The sequence below is a fragment of the Artemia sp. Qi Xiang Cuo genome, chromosome 12 (assembly GCF_049724085.1).
Source record: "Artemia sp. Qi Xiang Cuo chromosome 12, ASM4972408v1, whole genome shotgun sequence".
Taxonomy (NCBI): domain Eukaryota; kingdom Metazoa; phylum Arthropoda; class Branchiopoda; order Anostraca; family Artemiidae; genus Artemia; species Artemia sp. Qi Xiang Cuo.
This window is the reverse complement of record NC_142805.1, coordinates 54,310,219-54,333,224: the sequence shown is the minus strand read 5'-3', so window position 1 is coordinate 54,333,224 and position 23,006 is coordinate 54,310,219. Positions and strand designations below refer to the sequence as shown.

General features: G+C 36.2%; 1 protein-coding gene across 1 annotated transcript in view; it reads left to right on the top strand.

The window, feature by feature from the left end:
* The window catches only part of LOC148946283 (2,4-dienoyl-CoA reductase [(3E)-enoyl-CoA-producing], mitochondrial-like), a 40,020-nt gene extending 17,661 nt beyond the window's left edge, over window positions 1-22,359 (top strand). Inside the window, exons 4-6 of the mRNA XM_089097912.1 lie at window positions 283-487; window positions 1,443-1,557; window positions 22,114-22,359. Of these exons, the coding sequence (XP_088954038.1) occupies window positions 283-487; window positions 1,443-1,557; window positions 22,114-22,251 (458 nt within the window). The 3' untranslated portion in view covers window positions 22,252-22,359. The remainder of the gene's footprint in view (window positions 1-282; window positions 488-1,442; window positions 1,558-22,113) is intronic.
* The last annotated feature ends 647 nt before the right edge of the window (window positions 22,360-23,006 follow it).

Sequence of the window (23,006 nt, the reverse complement as noted above, 5' to 3'; positions counted from 1 at the left end):
ATTGCAAACTAAGAGAACAGGCCAATCAATGTGATAAATGTAAGAAATTCTTGCGAAAACGTCTAGATTTGGAACTTCTGGGAGGGTATGAAGCCCTCTGCATGCGTTCCTTTTCAAAATTGAGCCTAGCATTCTCGCTCGAAGTGCTTAGCAGTCGGCGTTTAATAATCCCTTATTACTGCAGGTAAAAAGGTGAATAAAATAATTTTTCGACTAATTAATCTGGACAGTTCAACTGACTGCTATTTACCGTCGAGATATAATTATTATTTCTCATTTCAGGTGGTGTATTTCTATGCATTACGACACCGTATACAACTCATGGTTCTGGTTTCGTATGTCCATCTGCCTCTGCTAAAGCTGGCGTGGAAGCGATGACTAAATCTCTCTCTTCGGAATGGGGAAGATACGGAATTCGAATGAACTGCATTGCTCCGGGACCCATCGAAACTGAAGGGGCTTTTTCACGATTGGATCCATCTGGAAAGTAGGTCTTAGAAAACAAAGATCGGTGTGTGACGTAAGGATGCGATTTTAGGATGATCGGTCGTAGTTTGGCCCTCTATAAATAAGTCAGTAGTGGCTTGGTCTGGCTAGACAAGTCAATTATGGCTTGGCCCTGTTGGTGGTCATTAATAAAATCGGTTATTTGTTAAATTATCACGTTCCTTTAATGGGTCGATGTGATGGCAATAATTAAAGCGCTTAAAGTGAATTAATAGGTGGTAATACCTTCACGAGAATGAAGACAAAGCGGTTTGCACAAAGGGGGACAAATATATAGGACCTAAGTGCCAAAGCACAGATTGATATTGTTTTTTTTCTCTCCAGAGTTGGTAAAATGAATACCTTTCCTTCTCTTTTTCACTCTTCCCGCTCTTTTTCTAGGCCCGTTTATGAAGGGGGAGGGGACCTAGCAACCCTTCTAGACCCCTCTGTTCTTTGTGAAGTGTTGTCTAACTCCTGTATCCACTATTTTCCTATTTCTTAGATTTAGAAAATTGCATAGAAGATAGGTCTATTACCTTTCTTAACATTGAAAAAGTTATGTCTTTCCTTAGTTTTGGTTTGTACCTGTTTTCTTTGACTAAATGTTCCAAAAGCACAATTCTAATGAGTTCAGTAGATTTTGAGTCATAATAGTATTTTTTTTCCCCCTGTTTAAGACGCATTTTTTTTTTTCAAATTCGTTAAATCCTTTGCAAAATTAAAAGATTCAGAACATTTTCCTTGCTCCTTATGTTTGCTTTACATTTATTTGTGAAAGTTCATTTTGTAAGTTCTCTAAGGTTCAGTGCCCTTTGGAGAGGGAAGCGATTGAGGAAACTCCCGATATAGGACTTTCAGAACTTTCAAAGCTGTGTATTGTTAAATTTTCTTATTTACTTTAGAAGCCAAAGTTCAAATGCTAATATTCATTCTCACATTTAGCTTTATTTTAGGTTCAAGGATGAATTATACAAAACTCTTCCAGTTGGTAGGATGGGCGAACCCGAAGAATTGGCGAATTTAGCAAGTTACATGGTGTCGGATTACGCATCTTGGCTCAGTGGAGAGGTGACTATTGATTAACTCTTAGCAGGGTTGTATCTAGGGGTGGGGTGAGTGTACTATGTGGGGTAAATGGGGTTTGCAAGTTTGGACAGAGTGGCATCTATCCTCCCACCCCGGGTGTCTTTTATAGTTTAAAAATATCTTTATTGGGATATTTTCAATTACAATGACTCTTTTTTTAGTAGTTTTACTGACAAAAATTGAAAACAACAAAACTGCCCAATTAGATCTTGAAAAACACATTTTTACCCTCGTCCCCCTATATTTAGGGATGTCAATTCCCCTGTCTTAACCTCCCAACCCAATGAAATTCCTTGTGCCCCCCCCCCTCTTAAAAAAATCCTGGGTGTGGTCCTTTTTCTTGGTTATGACTCTTGAAGGCTACCTAACTGGTAATATATCTATTATAAAGTTACGAAGGTATGGAGTTTATGGAAGATTTCTCAATTTGTTAATTAGTTTCCTTTCTGGTCGTTTACAAAGAATAAAAATATCTGGCTCCATTTCTCAACTATTGCTAATTAGATGTGATATACCCCAAGGGTCTATTTTAGGCCCTTTATTATTTTTGATATATCAAGTTCAAGTTCTTTATTAATCAATAAAAAATTTTTTGACAAAACTATCAAATTAATTACCCACAGTGAGAATAACTCGTGTGTGGGTTTATATACACTCAAAAGTAAATAACAAATACTTTCTCCAGATACCGGCATAAAAAGATTGCTCTTCAACTCTCCGTACGGTAACAACAAACAAAATCCGCAAAAAATCAAAGTAACCAAATAAATAAAATGAAATGAGGAGGATCCACCCCAGAAAATAAATCAAATTAATAATTACTGATTAAATGATTCATTAATCTAATTTTATTATTAACCAATGAATTATTCAAATCTATAAAACTATGAAATTTATTCCAATTATATATAATACTATGCCGTGGTGAAAAACGGGACTTTTCAGATTTTATTAAAGCCTGACGGACTACAAAACTGCCATGGGTCCAATATGCATGCAAAACCTGATTATCATCCTGAAAAAAATTATTATGCAAATAAAAATACTCAGGCAAAAGACCTTGAACGTGTTTAGTCATATAAAGAACAGAATGGAAAGAAGAGAAAAGATCCAGTGGAAGAATATTTGAAATTTGATTCATACTTTTTGTTGACGATTTATCAGGGTAAGAAAACAGGCTAGGCAGGCAATTTTTCAATAAATCCAGAGCTTTATTTTGTTGCCTTTGAAGAGGAAGAGTATGAGTTTTAAAAGTATTCAAAAAAATAATGGGACAGTAATTTATATATGAATGCACTAGAGAATGATAAAGAGATTTCAGGGCAAAAAACGGCAGAACAAATTTCAGATGATTCATCATACCAATATTTATTATTACATCATACCAATATACATTAACATAGTAGTATTAACATACCACTATGTTAATGATCTTTCTTCTTCTCTTCGGCTACTTGTGAATAAGGTTTCAGACTTTACCAATAAAGAGACTAATGTTTCTCTCCTGATGTTTGCTGACGACACAGCTCCGATTATGTGTGCAAAAACGACTGAATTGTGGGTTACTGTATTGTTTAACACTATTCGAAAGATATCTCTCTGGCTGAGGTGCAATAAGATGGCTATTAATTATAATAAGTCAAATTTTACTGTTTTTGGAAGGTCCGGTAATTGTTATCCATGGATACCTTCATTTGAAGCTGGGGGCATTGCAATATGGAGGACTCCAAGTGTTAGATACCTTGGTATTATTGTTGATGAATCACTCTCATTTAAAGATCATATTGTGAAAGTTTAAAATATGTGACCAAAAAATGTTGTTATAATTTGTAAACTTAAAGATTGTTTTCCGAAGGAAATAATCCATTTGTTATATTTTAGTTTAATTCACCTCTATATTTTGTAGTGTAGTTCAATATGGTTGGGAACTATGGTTGGGAACTCAATCCTTCGTTCTGTCCGAGTTTTGCAAAATGTTGCTATTAAAATACTTGCTAATTTAAGTCCTTCTGAACCGTGCCGAGAGGCTTATGTTAGGTTGAAAATACTCCCAGCGGCTGCTCTCCGTGACTTATACTGGTGTTTTTATGTATAATTGCGTCAGTGGTAAGTCCGCTTCTTTTCTAACTGCATTCACGCAAGTTAATGAAGTACATTCCCATGGCACAAGGTCAGTGAACAAAATTTATGTTAATAATTTTGTTACGTCTAGGTTAGGGGTTTCTCTTATTTTTAGTGGGTCTCAGCTATGGAATTCGTTAAATGATAATATTAAAAGTAGTAATTTAAGTGAATTTAAAAGGCTGTTGAATAATGAATTGTTTTTCTAAATATGATTTTAATAATTAATAGTATAGGATGCATAGTTGATAGATAAAATTGGTACAAAATCATTAAATGTAGTGTTTTATTTTTATTGAGGTGTTGAAGAAGGAGTTGAATGTGGAGTGTTAAGTGAGTGGTACCAGGGTATATGAAGTTGTAGTTGTTTTTTTTTTTTAAACCCCTTCTGAGGTTTATGTTAAATTTTTTTTTTAGTTTTTTTTTTTTTTTTTTTTTTTGGTCATCCCTCCTCCATATCATGCTGTGGCATGCTGTGGGGATGTGTTCAAGTTAAGTTTTTTTTCAATAATTGTTATTAAATAAATGAAAAAAAAAATGTGTTTACCAACAAAACTGTTTTTTTTTCTTTTTGGCTTTTTACTTCTGATAAAAATTATATTTTCTGCACGATGCGTCTAGTTACTGCACTTATTTTTGGTACATTTAAAAAAGAAACAACAGAAGCTTTCGTTTTTCCCTGGACTAATTTTGGGTATACAGAAATTATATATCTGAATCGGCTTTATTAAGGCAATGCACTATAAACTGTAAAATGAAAATTGTCGCTTCTTATCCCCTTCAAAAGAACTAGTTAAAAGAATTCTTTTTTTCGTATTGAAATCTGGACAGAAAACTAATAAATTGTTTTCTGTACAATAAACATGTAAACTCTAAAGTAAAATCTTTGACAAAATTTTGCAAATTCTCAATAGTTCTGCCATTTAATATGGTTAAACAGTTTCCATGGACCCTATCCATGTATAAGTGAAACAAACATATAAAATAAGATGTCTATTAATATCCACATATCAATACGGATTTTGTGGATATAGATTCGATTTTTAGTGAACGATTCATTTTAAATTAAATTATTTATTTTTCTCAGCTATTAATTAATTTCATGTGATTTGAATAATCATTTAGGATGAGTCATTCATAAACCATTACCATATAGCCGACTATTTCATAGTTGACCTCACCGTTACCATGGTTGATCTAGGCTCCTCTTATACAAGGGCTTTCAGAATGTCAGATTTTGACTATGATATTGGGCGAGATTTTGATTATCAGATAATCAGAAGAAAATTTGATTTTTTTTAAATCAAGAATAAGTCTGGTTTCTGAACTCTTTTCTTTTACAAGTGCGTTCCTATTTCAAAGATAAGATTCCAAAACAAGCCTGCATTAGGCAGTTAGGTAAACGGTTAGGCATTTAGACTTAATGAATTTCGAATCTTTGATGGAACACGAAAAGTAGATTCTTTTGTTGCAGAATTTAGACTGATGTTGTAACTTTAGACACTAAAGAAATTATTCATATGGAATTTTGGAATTTTTAATTTATTTGATGGAATTTTTCTTATTACTCTCTTTTCAGAAATTTTGTTAAATATAGATATTTCGTTTAAAATTATTTCTTATGTTATTCTACTAAATTTCGAAGTAGCTTTAAAGTTCTATATTCTTCTTGAATGCCCCTGTCAATTTTTTCTACAAGGTAAATTTTACTTTTTGCCGTTGCAATTGATTGAGCTCGTGTCTCTTAATCGTCAAATATGCTTGTAAACCATAAAAATTGTCTAGATAGAGAGGAGTGAGATTAGGGCTTATCACAAAGTCATACGGGCTGATGTCCCATCACCATTCCGTAAATTTTCCCTGACATTCTTGTTAATTGTGAATGCTTTTTCGGAGCAATGTAATGCTCCAGATCTTTTCAAAAACAACAATTTACTGTTCAAAAATAAGCAAGAATAAGACGAGTTTTTTGATCCCTTCTTGTTCGTTGACTGCAAAAATTAGATCAGTTTTTTTCTATTATCCATAGTTTTTGTTTGATTTTTTCTTTAATTAGGCCTAGCTAAATGTATTTTTAAATATTCTTGAAAAAAAAATTCAAGTACTTACACGACAGCTCAATACCCACGTAATTTGATTATAACAAAAATTTGCAGTTTAGACGAATTTTCGATGCATTCTTGTTCGTTGACTTAAAAAATTGGATCAGTTTGTTTCTATCATGCCTAGTTTTTGTTTGACTTTTTTCTTTAATTAGGCCAAGCTAAACACTAACCAGATAGCGCATGAGCTGAGATTTTATAGGTTTTCTTCTAAGTTTCAGGTTGATTGTCTTGTATGAAAGCAATGTGTAGTGTGCCTCATTGTCATTTAACATGTCCGAGCTGTTTTCAGATTTTTCTTTAGAGTAAGAAGTGTGATAAAAATGTATGACATTCATAGAACCAATGACAGATTCAGCTAAAGAGAAGGGGTGAGGGGTTATGGCACGATACCACCCTCTTCGTCAGCTTGGGTGCATTCTACTTCAAAATTCTGTATATCCCTTTCCATTCCTAAAATTCTGATTAGTCTATTTGGAGCCGTTTTTGAAAGAGAAATGCCCGGCGTTCGTACCCCCTCGCCCAAGAAACTAAATCATACACACAAGTGTATGATTTGCATTATTTTGAATTTTTCCCCCTTTATGGCAACAAAAATACTCGTTTAAGTTTTCTTCTGGGAAACATTTTTGCACACTACCCCCCCCCTCCTTCCTGGAAAATGTCTAGAGATACCATTATACCCGGTAACGGAGACGGATAAGATAAATTCAATACCAGTACGATTAAAATATACATGCCTTGAGAAGGAGGGGATTCTTTAGAAACATGAATTATACGTATATTTAATGATTAAAAGCGTAAGGAGAGTTTTTAAATATTTAAAGCGGGCTCAATTAATAAAAAAGATAGGAACTTAAGTCCTTAATATTCAGCATTTATCATTACCCCGCCCCGACCAATCTTAGTTGCTCATCTCTGCCTTCTGCTCTTCTTTTTTCTTTTTCTGACAAGAAAGTCAGTATCTTCAGTCCTAGATAGGATGAATTGTAGGCTTCAGTAGGCTTCAGTTCTTGTCTTTTCTTTGTATGTTGTTTGACATCCTCATTCCAGGGTTGAACTTCTGTCTGTGTTTTTGACGCCAGAACTTCCTCTCATTTATTTGTGGTTAAAAGCCCGGCTTTCTTTTTTGAAAGTATCCGCTTTTTGTTTTTCTTTTGGTACTTGAAGCTAGTGCTGCCAGTCCTCATAGTGGTATTTTCCTAGTTTTTTTCTGCATCATTTTTCAACCCTTGAATGTCAAAAGTAAAAAACAGTCTTTGGTTGATTATCACCCTTCATATCGCCTTCACTGGATCCTAAGGATCAGTTAGAGAGACCGTGTGGGCAACGACGAAATTCGTACCCGCAAAGGTAATACTTGGTTCCCACTGATTGGATTTTTTTTTAGCGCAAAACGGCTCACGGATAGTGAATGCAGGAAACTCGTAAAGATGTTCACACAGAAACTGTTCACTGCAGCCGCTGAAGCATGGCATTTATAGTGGCGTTTTCCTAGTTTTTTTCTGCATCATTTTTCATCCCATGAATGTCAAAAGTAAAAAACAGTAAAAAAACAGTCATTGGTGGTTGATTATTGCCAGTATTCGGTTGCACTTTCCTTTTTTGGGGGACACACCAGGGCAGGGTTTGAGCTTTTTTGGTTTATTTGGGGTTAAAATCCTTTGTTCATCTCTTTCCTTTGCCACATGAGGCGGGTACCCTGACCCTAAGTAGAATTACTTGTAGCTTTTAGCATGATTATGCTATAGTAAATCGAAGACTGGCAGGGGCGAAAGAATATTTTTTAGCGCAAAACGGCTAGGGTAATAGAAATGCTGGTGTTGATGTTAAAAGTAAAGATCACCTTCTAAGTAACATTTTGAGTAATTCTAGGCTAAAATTTAGGAAGAGTAACTATATTTGGGGAACCTATGACGTCGATAGCCTCCAGGGAAAAAAATTAGGAGAAAGTTTTCAGTAACAGTTTAATAAGAAACTGGAAAATGTAAAATATGATAATATAGACGATGAATGGAATAATTTTAGTAAAATAGTTCGTATCCTGCAGGGGTGCAGTGCAAGGCCGTATCCAGGGGGGAGGGGTTACCCAGTTTGACCCCCCCCCCCCGAAACGTTTGTCTGACTCGTAAAAACGTAACAAAAATGGATATAAACAAATTTTGTATACGTTTTTTGAGTTTTTTTTATGTAACCCCCCCCCCCCAAAAAAAAAAAAAATTAGTAACCCCCTCCCCCCAAACAAAAATCCTGGATGAGCTCCTGGTGCAGTGGGTTTGATCTCAGCTTAGTTGTAGGGGACCTAGAGTTCGAACTCATCTGCATCAACACACTGCAAGGCTCGAAATTTGATTTCACTGATGAAATTAACCGTATGTGAAAGCGTTCTCCATACTAATTCAAATAACAAAAAGAAGAAGAAGAATGGAATTAGTTTGTGAAGTAGGAGATGGTGCCTTAAGGAAGAATGTTAAAAACACAGCTAGGAATATTAGTGAAAACGATTTATGGTTAATAGAAAGGAGGGAGAAAAGAGGAAGGAGAATTACTAGAATTATTCGAGTGATAGATCATATGTAAATCAGTGGAATACAAGGAAAGTAGAGAAAACATTAAAATATGAATTAATTGAGTTTGGAGTGGATGCCATGAACAAAATTGCTGTACATCTGTAAATGCAGCCAGACAGCATAATAGTAAAATGTTGTATTAATAGTAAGAACATAATAGTAAAAAATAAGAGGGAGTAGCCAATCTGGACCTGTCCCTGTTAGAGGTAGGAAAGGGGCCTCAATTAGTGATAAGGAGGTAGTGTTAAAGAGGTATGGGCAGAAAATTTCGGGAAATTGATAAAAATGATAAAGTTCCTGGAAATGATAGAGAAAAGAACGAAGAAGTCTGTGACAATTTTGAAGTGAAGGAAGAGTTAGAGACAGTACTAAAAGAATTAAAAATAATTAAGGCCTAAGGTTCTGATAGCGTGGTAAATGAGTTTTCGAAAAATGGCGGTTGTGATGTTACAGATAATTTGCTGAAGATTATGAAAAGGTTTTTTTTTGAAAAAGGGGAAGCCCTAGCGATTTTAGGAAAATTTTAATTGCACCCTTCTATAAGAAAGGTGATAAGAGTGAGTGTGGTAATTATAGAGGTATTAGCTTGGTTTCTTTAGGAAACAAATTATTCAGTATGATGATACTTCTAAGACTTAGAGATACTGTAGATAAAATTGTAAGAGAAGAACAGTGTAATTTTAAAAGGGGAGAGGATGCGCCGACCAAATTTTGACTAAAGTCACCAGTTTTGTAGTTTCTAACATTAGTTTGATTCAGACTATAGATAAGCTTTAGTGAAGGTCATATCCTTCTATCGTGTACTAGATATATACATAAGAGTGATTAGTGCTATGTAACTGAAAAGAATTTCTGCGAGTAGGGTAGGGAAGGAGATTAGCAGCTGTTTTCGTTTCTAGTCAGGAGTGCAATCAAGTATGAAGGTAAATATCTCCCAGACTTAGATCATGCCGATGATTTGAGCGTTTTGGAAGAAAATTTTAGCAAAATTAATAATTTTTGATGGTTTTAAAGCTCAAGATGCAAAAATACCCGTAAATATTAATGGTAAGAAGAGTAAGTCGCTTTGACTACGAAAAAATGAAGAGGTGAGGTCGGGTAACGAGAAGTTTGATCAAGTATAGCTTTACTTACCTGGGTGTAATTATTAGTAAAGATACTCGTAGTAGATGCAATGAAGATGTTAAAAGTAGAATAGCCAAGGCTCAGGGTGTTTTTTACACAGTTGAAAAAAGCTTCGTAGAATAGGAAGATAAGTCCGCGAAGGAAGATAAGGATATTAGAAGCCACAATGATGATAGTAGGCAAGTATGACTGAAACATGGGCGCTTTGCAAGGCGTAGGATGAAATTTTGATTTTTTTTTTCCCTGGGGGGTTGTATAAGTATTGTTTTGGGTACATGTTTGACTGGCTGTATTCCAAACCGCAAGCTCTACCAAAAATATGGCTCCATCCCACTTTCTCGAGCTATAATGAGAGAACGATTGAGATGGTTAGGAAATGTTTTGCGAATGAAGGATGACAGATTGTTCTTTTAGGCTAAATGAAAAATGTTCTTTTCATTTGGCCAAAATGAAAAATGGAAAATCATCGCCTCTGAATGGGGTAGGAAGTGACAGTGAGAAAGGATTGAAGGGAAATTGATTTTCTTGGGATATTGTAAAGAGGGGAACTTTTTAATAGGTTGGGATGGAGGAGGAGTATGTGCAGCTGTATTGGTCTGGAGTCTCCAGGGTGACTTGGTGCTGCAGTCAGTTGTTCGTAGTAGTAGTTGTAGTATGTAACATTATAAGTATGTGAGAACACAAAAAGTGTCACCTGCCATATCAGGCAATGACTCAATAGGGCGGTAGAAACCCATTTGTCTGGATATAAAAAAAAACAATGAGTACCGCGTAACGCAAGCTTCAATCTCCTGACGCTCTGTCCTCGGCTGGGAATGCTAAGCGTGGTAAGGGGCAACTTATCCGCCACTTCCCGTTTTCTCCTAGATTCCTTCGAGTACCTACTTGAAGCTGGTTAGACATTCGGCTTGTTTTAAAGGGAAATACCACTACCCCTCGCCCCAAACCAAACGAAATCCACCCCACAGACCTGAACCAGCAAATTTTTTTATTGCGGATCCTGAGTGCTAACCATTTGACCAGGAAGGATATCTCTAGATGTTTGTTTTTAATGACCATTTTTTTTATGTTTTATCGACGAGTCCAGACGATCTCGAAATTATTAACGAACCCAAAGCTGCGCATGTGGAAAACATTGTTGAGAGTGAGTGCTAATTGTGTCCATTTGTTATATTAGTTAAGTGTCTTTTGACGGGTTTTCCTGCTGATGCAACTTAGATTTCCTTCAGATCTATATATTTTGGAGAATTTGTAAATTCTAGACCAAGTTTGGTTTAGGAAAATCCAAAAATGTCTCTGATCGGGAATAGGTGGAGATTCGGGGCTGTTTCAGTCGCTGTAGCTCTCAGTGTGGCATTCTGATGGATACCCATTCAGTGGTTCTGGAATTTGGAATCCTGGTGAAAACTCTGGTTTGGTCTTTTTTCCCTGATGATTCGTCTCTTATACTCCCTTTTCGTATTACGCGAAAATAGTCTTGCCATTTTTGTTCATGGTCTAAGTAAAAAAAACACTCGATTTTTGGAGATTTTCCTGCTCTTCTCACTTTCATTTGTATAAAGAATGGAATTCCATGCTAATCTTCTGCGATTTAATCTCCTTGCTATTTGATTTATACGAAAAAGCTGCAGAATACATATTTTTGCTCTAGTTGAAAGTATGGCCCTGAATTTTGTTTGTTCATGGAAGAGGGGAAGCCCAACCTTTACCCAGCAAAATCGTTAGATTTGTGTCAAACTGGTCTCTCCAGGTAAGGAGAGAGCCGGCTCAAAAGTAACCGAAACTCTAAAAAACGGGATTTTTACACGAATAGATGCATGAAACGAATCGGATTTTTATGCTGATTTTAAATATATAAGTTTCACATATTTCACATATATAAGTTTAGTCTTACCTATCAAATGTTACAAGCCTGAGACATTTGCCTTATTTTCGAAAAAAGGGGAAACAACCCCCAAAAGTCATAGAATCTTAATGAAAATCCCACCATCAGATTCAGCGTATAAGAAAACCTACTATAGAGGTTTCAAGCTCCTATCTACAAAAACGTGGAATTTTGTATTTTTTGCCAGAAGAAAGATCACGGATGCGTGTTTATTTATTTTTTTTCCAGGGGTGATCGTATCGATCCAGTGGTCCTAGAATATCGGGAAAGGGCTGATTTGAACTGAAATTAAAAGTTCTAGAGCCCTTTTTAAGTGACAAAAAAATTGGAGGGCAACTAGGTTCCCTCCGACGCCATTTTTTCCCAAAGTCACTGATTCAAAATTTTGAGATAGCCATTCTATTAAACATGGTCGGAAAATATAGTAACTAGATCTTTGAGAATGATTTAATCCTCCACTGTCCCCGGGGGAAGGGCTGCAAGTTATGAGCTTTGCCCATTGTTTACATATAGTATTTGTTATTGGGAAGTATATCAGACGTTTTCAGGGATATTTTTTCTGGCGCGGGAGGTCGCGGGAGGGGGTTACATGAGAGGGTCTTTCCATGAAAGAATTTTTAATGGGGGAAGGGAATTTTCCATGAAGGGGGCGCTGGATTTCCCAGCATTATTTTAAAACGATCAGAAATTAAACAACAAAAAAAACAAGTTTTTTCAACTAAGACTAAGGAACAATATTAAAGCTTCAAACGAACCGAAATTATTACGTATTTGAGAGGGCTAGCCCCCCCGTCAATACCTCGCTCTTTAGGCTAAAGTTTTTTTTTGTACTTTCAAAAGATCTATTTATTCTAATTAAACGGCCTTTGTGATTCAGGGGTCAATCTTAAAGAATTGGAACAAAATTCGAACTTCAGCGTAAAGAGCGAGGTATTGACGAGGGGGCGAACTACCTCATATGCGTAATTATTTCTGTTCGTTTTAAGTTTTAATGTTGCTGCTTACTTTCAGTTCAAAAAACTTTCTCTGTTTTTTAATCGTAGGCAGCGCGAGCCGCGCTGCCTAATTAAAGAACGATGTGGGCATAATGTATTATTATTTTTTTTTCCTCCATACCCGGGCACTTCGTATCGAAGGAGTTGTCGTAAAAACTTCGAAAAGGGCACATTCGATTGGAAATTAGAGTGGCTAGTGCCCTTTTCAATAGTCGAAAGTGATTGGACGGCAACTAGCCCCCCCTCACGCCCATCATTCTCGCAAATACATCCAATCAAAATATAGAGATAGCCATTTTGTTCAGCGTAATTGATTTCCAGATAGTAAATATGTTCTCGAGGAGGACACTCCCCAACAACCCTCGGGGCAGGGGTTTTAAGTTATGCCTTGAGGGCATCATAAATCAAAATTTTGAGATGGCCATTTTGCTCAGCGTAGCTGATTTCCAGATAGAAAATATGTTTTTGAGCCCTTTTCAATAGCCGAAAGTGATTGGAGGGCAACTAGCCCCCCCCCCCACGCCCATCATTCCCCCAAACACATCCAATCAAAATTTTGGTATAGCAATTTTGTTCAGCGTAGTTGATTTCTAGATAGAAAATATGTTTTTGAGGAGGACACTCCCCCACACCCCTCAGGGCAAGGGTTGTAAGCTATGCCCTGTGGGCATATAAGGTTTTTATAGAAAGTGTTTTCGTAGAAACTTTAAAAAAGGCTCATTTGATTGGAAATTCAAAGGGTTAGTGTCCTTTTTAATAGTCGAAAGTGATTAGAGGGCAACTAGCCCCCCCCCCCGCTCATAATTCCCCCAAACACATCCAAAAAAATTTTTGAGATAGCTATTTTGTCCAGCGTAGTTGATTTCCAGATAGAAAATATATTTTTGAGGAGGACACTCCCCCATAGCCCTCAGGGCAAGGGTTTTAAGTTATGCCCTGGGGGCATATAAGTTTTTTATACAAGGCGTTGTCGTAGAAACTTCAAAACAAGCTCATTTGATTGGAAATTCAAAGGGCTAGTTCCCTTTTTAATAGTCAAAAGTGATTGTAGGGCAAATAGCCCCCCCCCCACGCCCAATCATTCCCCCAAACACATCCAATAAAAATTTTGGGATAGCCATTTTGTTCAGCGTAGTTGATTTCAAGATAGAAAATATGTTTTTGAGGAGGACACTCCCCCACAACCGTCAGGGCAAGGGATATAAGTTATCCCCTGGGGGCATATAACGTTTTTGTTGAAATCTTTGTCGTAGAAACTTGAAAAAGGGCTCATTTCGATTTGAAATTCAATTCATTTTGAAATTCGATAGTACCCTTTTTAATAGTCGAAAGTAATTTGAGGGCAACTAACCCCCCTCTCACGCCCACCTCTCCCCAAACACATCCAATCAAAATTTTTAGATAGCCATTTTATTCAACGTAGTTGAAAGTTTTTGAAATTATTTCTCTAAAGATGAAAACCCCTCCCCCCACAACCCTCAGAGCAAGGGTTGTAAGTTATGGCCTGGGGGCATATAAGGTTTTTATTGAAAGCGTAGAAACTTCAAAAGGGCTCATTCAATTGAAAATTGAAAGGGCTAGTGCCTTTTTTAATAGCTGAAAGTGATTGGATAGTAACTAACGCCCCTCACGCCCACCATTTTCCTAAACACATCCAATCAAGATTTTGAGATATCCATTTTTTTCAACGTAATTGAAAGTTCTGGAAATTTGGTCTTTTAGGATGATATCCCCCTCAGAGTCCTCAGTGCAAAGGCTCTTGCCCTTGGCTCATATAAGAACGATGTCGGCACAATGTATCATTTACAGTTTGATTTATAAATATAAAGTTTTTATTGAAAGTATTGTCGTAGAAACTACAAAAGGGCTTATTCAATTGGAAATTGAAAGGGCCCTTTTTTAATAGTTGAAATTGATTGGATAGCGACTAACACCCCTCTCACGCCCACCATTTTCCAAAACACATCCAATCAAAATTTTGAAATATCCATTTTGTTCAACGTAGTTGAATGTTCTGCAAATTAGGTCTTTAGGATTATAACCCCCTTAGAGCCCTCAGTGCAAGGGTTGTAAGTTATGCCCTGGAGGCATATAAGGTTTATATAGAAAGTTTTGTATAAACCATAGGCAGCGCGCGCGCTGCCTAAGTAAAGAACGGGGACACTCAAGAACGAGACAAGAAACGGGGACGAAGTAAAGATGAGGACACTCCCCCACAACCCTCCGGGCAAGGGTTTTAAGTTATGCCCTGGGGGCATATAAGAACGATGTTGGCACAATTTATTATTATTATTTTCCTTTAGAGCAGGGCACTTCGTATTGAAGAAGTTGTCGTAGAAACTTCGAAAAGGGTTCATTCAATTGGAAATTGGAGTGGGTTGTGCCCTTTTTAATAGTCGAAAGTGATTGGAAGGCGACTCTTCCACGCCCACTATTTTCCGAAACAAATCCAATCAAAATTTTGAGATAGCCATTTTGTTCAGCGTAGTTGATTTCCCGATAGAAATTATGTTTTTGAGAAGGACAGTCCCCTACAGCCCTTAGGGCAAGGGTCGTAAGTTATAACTTGGGGGCATATAAGGTTTTTTTTTTATAGAAAACGTTGTCGTAGAAATTTCAAAAGAGGCTCATTGGATTGGAAATTCAAAGGGCTAGTGCCCTTTTTAATAGTCAAAAGTGATTTGAGGGCAACTAACCTGCCTCTCACGCCCACCTTTTCCCCAAACACATCTAATCAAAACTTTCAGATAGCCATTTTATTCAACGTAGTTTTAAGTTCTGGAAATTAGGTAGTAGAGGATGACAACCCCTCCCCCCACAGCCCTCAGGGAAAGGGTTTCTAAATTATGCCCAGGGGGCATATAAGGTTTTTATATCACGTGCTGTCGTAGAAACTTCAAAAAGGGCTCATTCGATTGGAAATTGAAATGGTTTGTGCCCTTTTTAATAGTCTAAAGTGATTGTAAAGCAACTAACACCCCTTCCGCGCCCACCGTTTCCTCAGACACATCCAATAAAGATTTTTGAGATACCCGTTTTGTTCCACGCAGTTCTAAGTTCGGGAAATTATACCTTTGAGCAGGACACTCCCCCAACAGTCTTCAGGACAAGGGTTATAAGTTATGCCCTGGGGGCATATAAGGTTTTTATTGAAATCTTTGTCGCAGAAACTTCAAAAAGGGCTCATTCGTTTGGAAATTCAAAGGGCTAGTGCCCTTTTTAATAGTCGAAAGTGATTTGAGGGCAACTAAACCCTCTCTCATACCCATCTTTTCCCCAAACACATCCAATCAATATTTTAGATAGCCATTTTATTCAACGTAGTTGAAAGTTTTGGACATTGGGTCTTTAAGGATGACAATCCCCCCCCCTCCTCACAGCCCTCAGGGCCAGGGTTTTAAGTTATGCCCTGGGGGCATATAAGGTTTTTCTTGAAAGCGTAGAAACTTCCAAAGGGCTCATTCAGTTGGAAATTGAAAGTGGTAGTGCCTGTTTTAATAGTTGAAAGTGATTAGAGAGTGACTAACGCCCCTCTCACGCCCACCATTTTTCCAGACACATCCAATGAAAATTTTGAGATATCTATTTTGTTCAGCGTAGTTGAAAGTTCTTGAAATTACGTCTTTTAGGATAATAACCCCCTCAGAGCCCTCAGTGCAAGGGTTGTAAGTTATGCCCTTGGGTGATATTAGTTTTATGTAGAAAGTTGCTTTAGAAATTTCAAAAAGGGCTAATTTGATTGGAAATTGAAATAGCCCTTTTTAATAGTCGAAAGTGAGTGGAGAGTAATTACCCCCCCCCCCCTTACGCCCACCATTTCTCCAAAAACATTCAATCAGAGTTTAGAGATAGCCATTTTGTTCAACATAGTTGAAATTTCTGGAAATTATTTATTTAAGGATGACAAACCCCCCAGAGCCCCAAGGCAAAGGTTTTAAGTTCTGCCCTAGGGGCATATAAGGTTTTTATAAGTAGTTTTCGTAAAACTTCAAAAGGGGCTCATTCAATTCGAAATTGAGAGGGCAAGTGCCCTTTTTAATAGTCAAAAGTGATTGGAGGGTAACTAGCCCCCCCCCCTCTCACGCCCGCCAATCCTCCAAACATTTCCAATCAAAATTTTCAGATAGTCATTTTTTTCAACGTAGTAGAAAGTTCTGGAAATTCGGTCTTTGAGACTGACCCCCCCCCTCAGCACTCAGGGCAAGGGTTATAAGTTATGCACTGGGGGCATATAAAATTTTTATTGAAAGTTTTGTCGTTGAAACTTCAAAAGGGCTCACTTGATTGGAAATTGAAAGAGCTAGGGCCATTTTTAATAGTTGAAAGTGATTGGAGAGCAACTACCACCCCTCTCAACCTTACCATTTCCCCAAATACATCCAATGCAAATTTTAAGATAGCCATTTTGTTTAACGTAGTTGAAAGTTCTGGAAATTCGGTCTTAGAGGATGACAACCACCCTAACAGACCTTAGGATAAGGGTTATAATTAATGCCCTGGTGGCATATAAGGCGTTTTTAAAAAGCGTTGTCGTTTCAAAAAGGGCTCATTCGATTGAAAATTGTAAGGCCTTGGGCTTTTTTTAATAGTCAAAAGTGATTGAAAGGCTTGACATTTTTATAGTAAATATCGATGTGGATATAATGTATTATTTTTTGTTGTTGTTGTTGTTTAGACCAGGGCACACAGGAGTTGTCGTGGGAACTTCGAAAAGGGCTCATTCGATTGAAAATAGAAAGAGCTGATGCCCTTTTTAATAGTCGAAAGTGCTTGGAGGGCAACTACTCCCCCTTCCACGCCCCCCCTCCCAATTGCCCATTATGTTTAAAAACTAAATGTTGCCATAAGATTAAATCAAAATGCACTGTGATACTGAGGCCTCCCAATAAGGCCTCTCAGCAGTATCCCAAGAACGACTGAGGGTATTATGTTCAAACTTTCGGGGCTACTTCTGCTCTTAAAATTTGACCAAATCAAAATAGCGTAAGTGTATCGAAGCTATCAAAGAAAGTAAACAGATTTTTTTGCGAATGGTATCAAGTTTTCGATTTCAGGTCAACTAGAGGAGGTATGAAACTAAATTAAACAGTACTATTTGTGCCCAGATTTTTAAAAGGGTGTATGTTGTTAAAAATTGCTGAAAATTTTTCTCCAGCATACAAATAGCAGGCCAAACTATAAAGTCTTAAAAAACGAAAAGATTTAAAGCATTATTTTCTTTTTTCCTAAAAAGACTATGTCAATATAAAACGAACAGAAATTAGTTAAAAAAAACTTTTTCCACAAAATAAGTTTTTCAAAGAAAAGCAAAGAACTCCATTAAACAAAAAATGACCAAAAATAAAATCAAATAATCTACCAAGCGTGAAACCGCCACAATCAGCATCGATAAATAAATGAAACCTAAAACGAACAGAAATTAACATAAGTTGGGCCAGAACATAATTTGCACTTTACTGAAAAAATTATAAATGTTTTTACTTTTATAACTTTAATAAATCAAATAATATTAACATTTTGATTACTAAATATCAGTATATGTATATTAAACTGACAATGCACATTCATTAGTATTTTTCAGTAAAGTGCAAATTTTGTTCTGGCCTTGGGAAGGCATAGGGGTTTTGCACCCAACGTATGTTAATTTATGCTCGTTTTGAGTTTGACTCGGTTATTTATTGTAATCTCTGTTCGTTTTGGATTTCATTTATTTATCGATGCTGATTTGTGGTAGTTTCACGATTGGTAGATTATTTGATTTTATTTTTGCTCATTTTTTGTTTAATGGAGTTCTTTACTTTTTTTTGAAAAACTTATTTTGTGGAAAAAGTTTTTTTAATTAATTATCTCTTGAAAAGGCGACTGGTCGCTTGAAAACCACATAAGCTAACAATAGATCATCCATGGAAGGCAGAACGATCAATCTTTTCGTAGATAAATGCACTCGAGTTTTTACGGAAAATAACAATTGTTCTTTCTTAGAGGACGGAATTTTTGCTTTGCTGTAATGAAGAAAAACAAAAAATTTAATTGAATCTTATGTAAATCGCCTTTTATAATATACCTTTGTGTATTGCATCCGCTTAATTTTGACAAAGTGTCTTAAGCACTGAATACAATAACTCGTAAAATTTGCTCTTTACTGAAAAAAATATATATTTTTTTACTTTTATAACTTTAATAAATCAAATAATATTAACATTTTGATTAATAAATATCAGTATATGTATATTAAACTGACAATGCACATTAATTTGTATTTGTTTCAGTAAAGTGCAAATCTGGTCTTGGGAAGGCATTGGGATTTTGAGCCCTACTCATGTTAATTTCTGCTCGTTTTGAGTTTGACTCGGTTATTTATTGTAATTTCTGTTTATTTTGGGTTTTATTTATTTATCGATGCTGATTTGTGGTAGTTTCACGCTTGGTAGATTATTTGATTTTATTTTTCTCATTTTGGGTTTAACAGAGTTCTCTGCCTTTCTTTGAAAAACCTATTTTGTGGAAAAAGTTTCTTCAATTAATTTCTGTTCGTTTTATATTGACATAGTCTTTTCAGGGAAAAAGATAATGATTATTTAAATCTTTTTGTTATTTAAAGACTATAAAGTTTGGCCTGCTATTTGTATGCTGGAGAAAACTTTTCAACAGCTTTTAAGAACATACACCCTTTTAAAAATCTGGACACAAATACTAGTGTTTAATTTAGTTTCATACCTCCTCTAGTTGACCTCAAATAGAAAACTTGATACCATTCGCAAAAAAAATCCATTTACTTTCTTTGATAGCATGGATACACTTACGCTATTTTGAATTGGTTAAATTTTAAGAGCAGAAGTAGCTCAGAAAGTTTGAACATAATACCCTCAGTCGTTCTTGGGATACTGCTGAGATAGCTTTTTGGGAATTAGCATTAACACAGTGCATTTTTATTTAATCTTAAGGCAACATTTAGTTTTTAAAAATAGTAGGCAATTGGATGAGTGGGTGGGGGAGGGGGATTGGTTGCCACCCAGTCCCTTTCGACTATTAAACAGGGTACTATCCCTCTTTATTTTCGGTTTAATCAACCCTTTTTCAAATTCCTAAGACAATTTGTCTAGCATGAGGGGCCCTGTTCTAAACCAAAAAAAGGAAAAAATAATAATATATTGTACGCACGGCGATCTTTACTATAAAAAATTCAAGCCTTCCAATCACATTTGACTATTCAAAGCCCTTTAAATTTCCAGTCGAATGAGCCCTTTTTGAGTTTCTACGACAACGCTTTCTATAAAGCCCTTATAAACCCTCAGGGCATAAATTATAACCGTTGCCCTAAGGGCTGATGTCATCATCAAAGACCTAATTTTAAGAGTTTTTAATTATGTTGAAAAAAACGGCCCTTTCAAAATTTTGATTGGATGTGTTTGGAGAAATGGTGTGCGTGAGAGGGGCGTTAGTTGCTTTCCAATCACTTCCGACTATTAAAAAGGGTAGTAGCCCTTTCAATTTCTCATCGAATGAGCCCTTTTTGAAGTTTTTACGGCAACATTTTCTATAAAAACTTGATATGCCCCAGAGCATAACTTACAACCCTTGACCTGAGGGCTGTGAGGGGGTTGTCATTCTCAAAGACATAATTTCTAGAACTTTCAACTATGTTGAACAAAATGGCGATCTCAAAAGTTTGATTGGATGTGTTTGGGGAAAACATGGGCGTGGAAGGGGTGTTAGTTGCCTTCCAATCACTTTTGACTATTAAAAAGGGCACTAGCCGTTTCAATTTCCAATCGAATGATTCCTTTTTGAAGTTTCTACGACAACGCTTTCTATAAAAAAAAACCTTATGTGCCCGCTGGGCATAACTTACAACCCTTTTCCTGAGGGCTGTGGGTGGATTGTCATCCTCAAAAACATAATTTCCTGACTTTTTAACTACGTCGAACAAAATGGTTATCTCAAAATTTTTATTGGATGTGTTTGGTGGGAAATGGTGGATTTGAGAAGGGTGTTAGTTATCCTCCAATCACTTTCGACTATTAAAAAGTGCACAAGCCCTTCTAATTTCCAATCGAATGATCGTTTTTTCAAGTTTCTACGACAAAGTTTTCAATAAAAAACCTTACACGCCCCCAGGGCATAACTTACATAAGTTACAAGTTGCACTGAGGGCTCTGGGGGGTTGTCATCATCAAAGACCTAATTTCCAAACTTTCAACTACGTTGAACAAAATGGCTATCTCAAAATTTTGATTGGATGTGTTTGGGGAAAAGGTGGGTGTTGAAAGGGTATTAGTTGCCTTCCAATCACTTTCGACTATTTAAAAGGGCATAAGCCACTCCAATTTCCAATCGAAAGAACCCTTTACGAAGGTTATACGACAACTCCTTCGATACGAAGTGCCCTGGTCTAAGACCAAGAAACCAAAAAAATACAAAAAAAAAAAAATTATACCTTGTGCCAACATCGTTCTTTACTTAGGCAGTGTTATTACGTTGCCTATGAGAGAACAGTCCAAAGGATAAAATTTTGGTTAAGGGTTGTACAGCTACCCTGTGATAGGCTACTGAAGGCTGCATATGATGAGTTACTTCAGTTACGAAGGAAAAGATCTTGGCCTTTTAAATTCAAGGAGGTACTGGATAAAACAGGTTTTTCTTTCACTTGGAATGATGGATTTGGACCAACTAGTCAGCAATTGCAGTTGGACAAGGAAATCAAACGTGTGCTGGAGGACCAGACGATACAGAAATGGATTCGGAAAGGAATTCGGAAGGGAGATCAAGAATTCAGAAACTTTAAGATATTATAAAGAGGTTAAGATAGTATACGGGCAGGAATTCTATTTTAAGTTAAATTTACCGGCTAGATACCATACCTATTGGATGCAGCTACGATCTAATTACCTTCCGATTCGTTCGAGATTGAAGGTTTTTGAAAGGAGGAAAAGTATCCGGACAGCAGGTTTGCTTGCCCTCTTTGCCAAGAAGATGAGGAAATTTCGAGCATTGTCTGAGTCGGTGTCGAGGTCTTTTGATGGTAAGGAAAAATTTATTTAGGAAGGATGGATTGCTGCTTCCTGATGCCTTGAAGGGTACGTTGCCACATTTGTTTGTCTAGTGGGAAGATATATTGATCAGTTTGTTTTTGTAAAAAGAAGAGAGTAGTTTTTATTTCTTCTTCATTATTGTGATGAGTGTTTTAATTCGTTAATCTTGTATGTTTTTTGTGTACATGGCCATATTTTGGCTTGAAATACACGTTATCTTATCTATCTTATCTCTCTATACGGACGCAGCCTACAGCAAAAGGCAAGAAATAAAAACTGATCAACAACAATTGATTCTCTTGATTCAACGATTGAATATCTCGTGCAGTCGATTCGTTATTTTCGGAATAAGGACAAATATCATTTTAGAAAAGAACAGAAAATATTCTGTTATAGCACATGGAAAGTAGATAACAGTACTCAGGTGAAGAATACAAAAAGAGAAAAAAAAAATCGGGGATTAGCCTATAGTAAAAGCTAATAAGGATAAAAGATAGGAGACGTATCAACATCATTAAAACTGGCGGTAAAATCTGTTATAAAATTGTTTATATTTTTTTCGGCTGCGTTGTCAGTTGGGTTTATATGGAGATCAGAATAAGCGTAAATTAAAGTCTGAAGAGTGTTTTCAGGTCATTAAATCTTTAGTCGTAAAACGCTACCAATTATATTTGAAACCGAGAGGAAACGTGACATATTTTCTTCTAGGTTATTAACTTTGATGGTGGAAAACTTCCTTTTATGGCTGGAGATTTCAATGCACTGGTTCAAGTCAAACAAAGTGAATGGGATATGCTGGAACAATTGATTCGCTCATCCAACCAAAAATCGAAGTCAAAACTTTAACGCTCTTAGATTCCATAATTGTCAAATTTTTTGGTATTTTGAGTGTTGCGTATTCAAATTGAGATTTTATTTGTTTGGGTTAAATAAATAAAAAATTTTAGTCTTCTAGTTTATCTGCTCTTTTGCTCTAGATTGAAAAAAAAATCCTTATTTGATGGCATATCCAAACCAAGAAGAAGGGCTACATGGCTACATGGTTACAAGAAGAAGGGCTACAAGGCTATACATGTGCCTTTAAAACCAAATTTTGACCGAACTGCAGTTAAAGCCCATCTGGATATTATCCATGCATATATGCGACTAAGTGTGTAAAACAATTTTTCGGTCTTTTGGGATTGGAATGTGGTTGGGATTAAGTTGAATTGTACAAAACGCACGAAGGGGGGTATTATGTGAAAAATAAAGGAAGTTTTGGGTAAAACCGCAGAAATCACTAGATTTTGGGGCGTTCTGTGCCTACTCCTGACTCGGTCGAGCCCTTCGGCCTCGACCTCGTTTTGAAAAAAAATAAGAAAAAATAAAAACAATTGCATATTTCAAATTTGAAAATATTGTGGTGATAAGCCAAAACAATGTAGTTAAATAGACATTGAGTCACTCACCCCAACTTTTGGCAACACATTCTGGAGAAATACCCTAAAATGTTCATAAAAAATTATATTACTTATAAGTCTTTTTTAGTAAAACTTCACTTCAGTAATTTAAATTTTGGATTTATATATCCTATAGAACAAATAAAAAAGTTATAGTTTTGC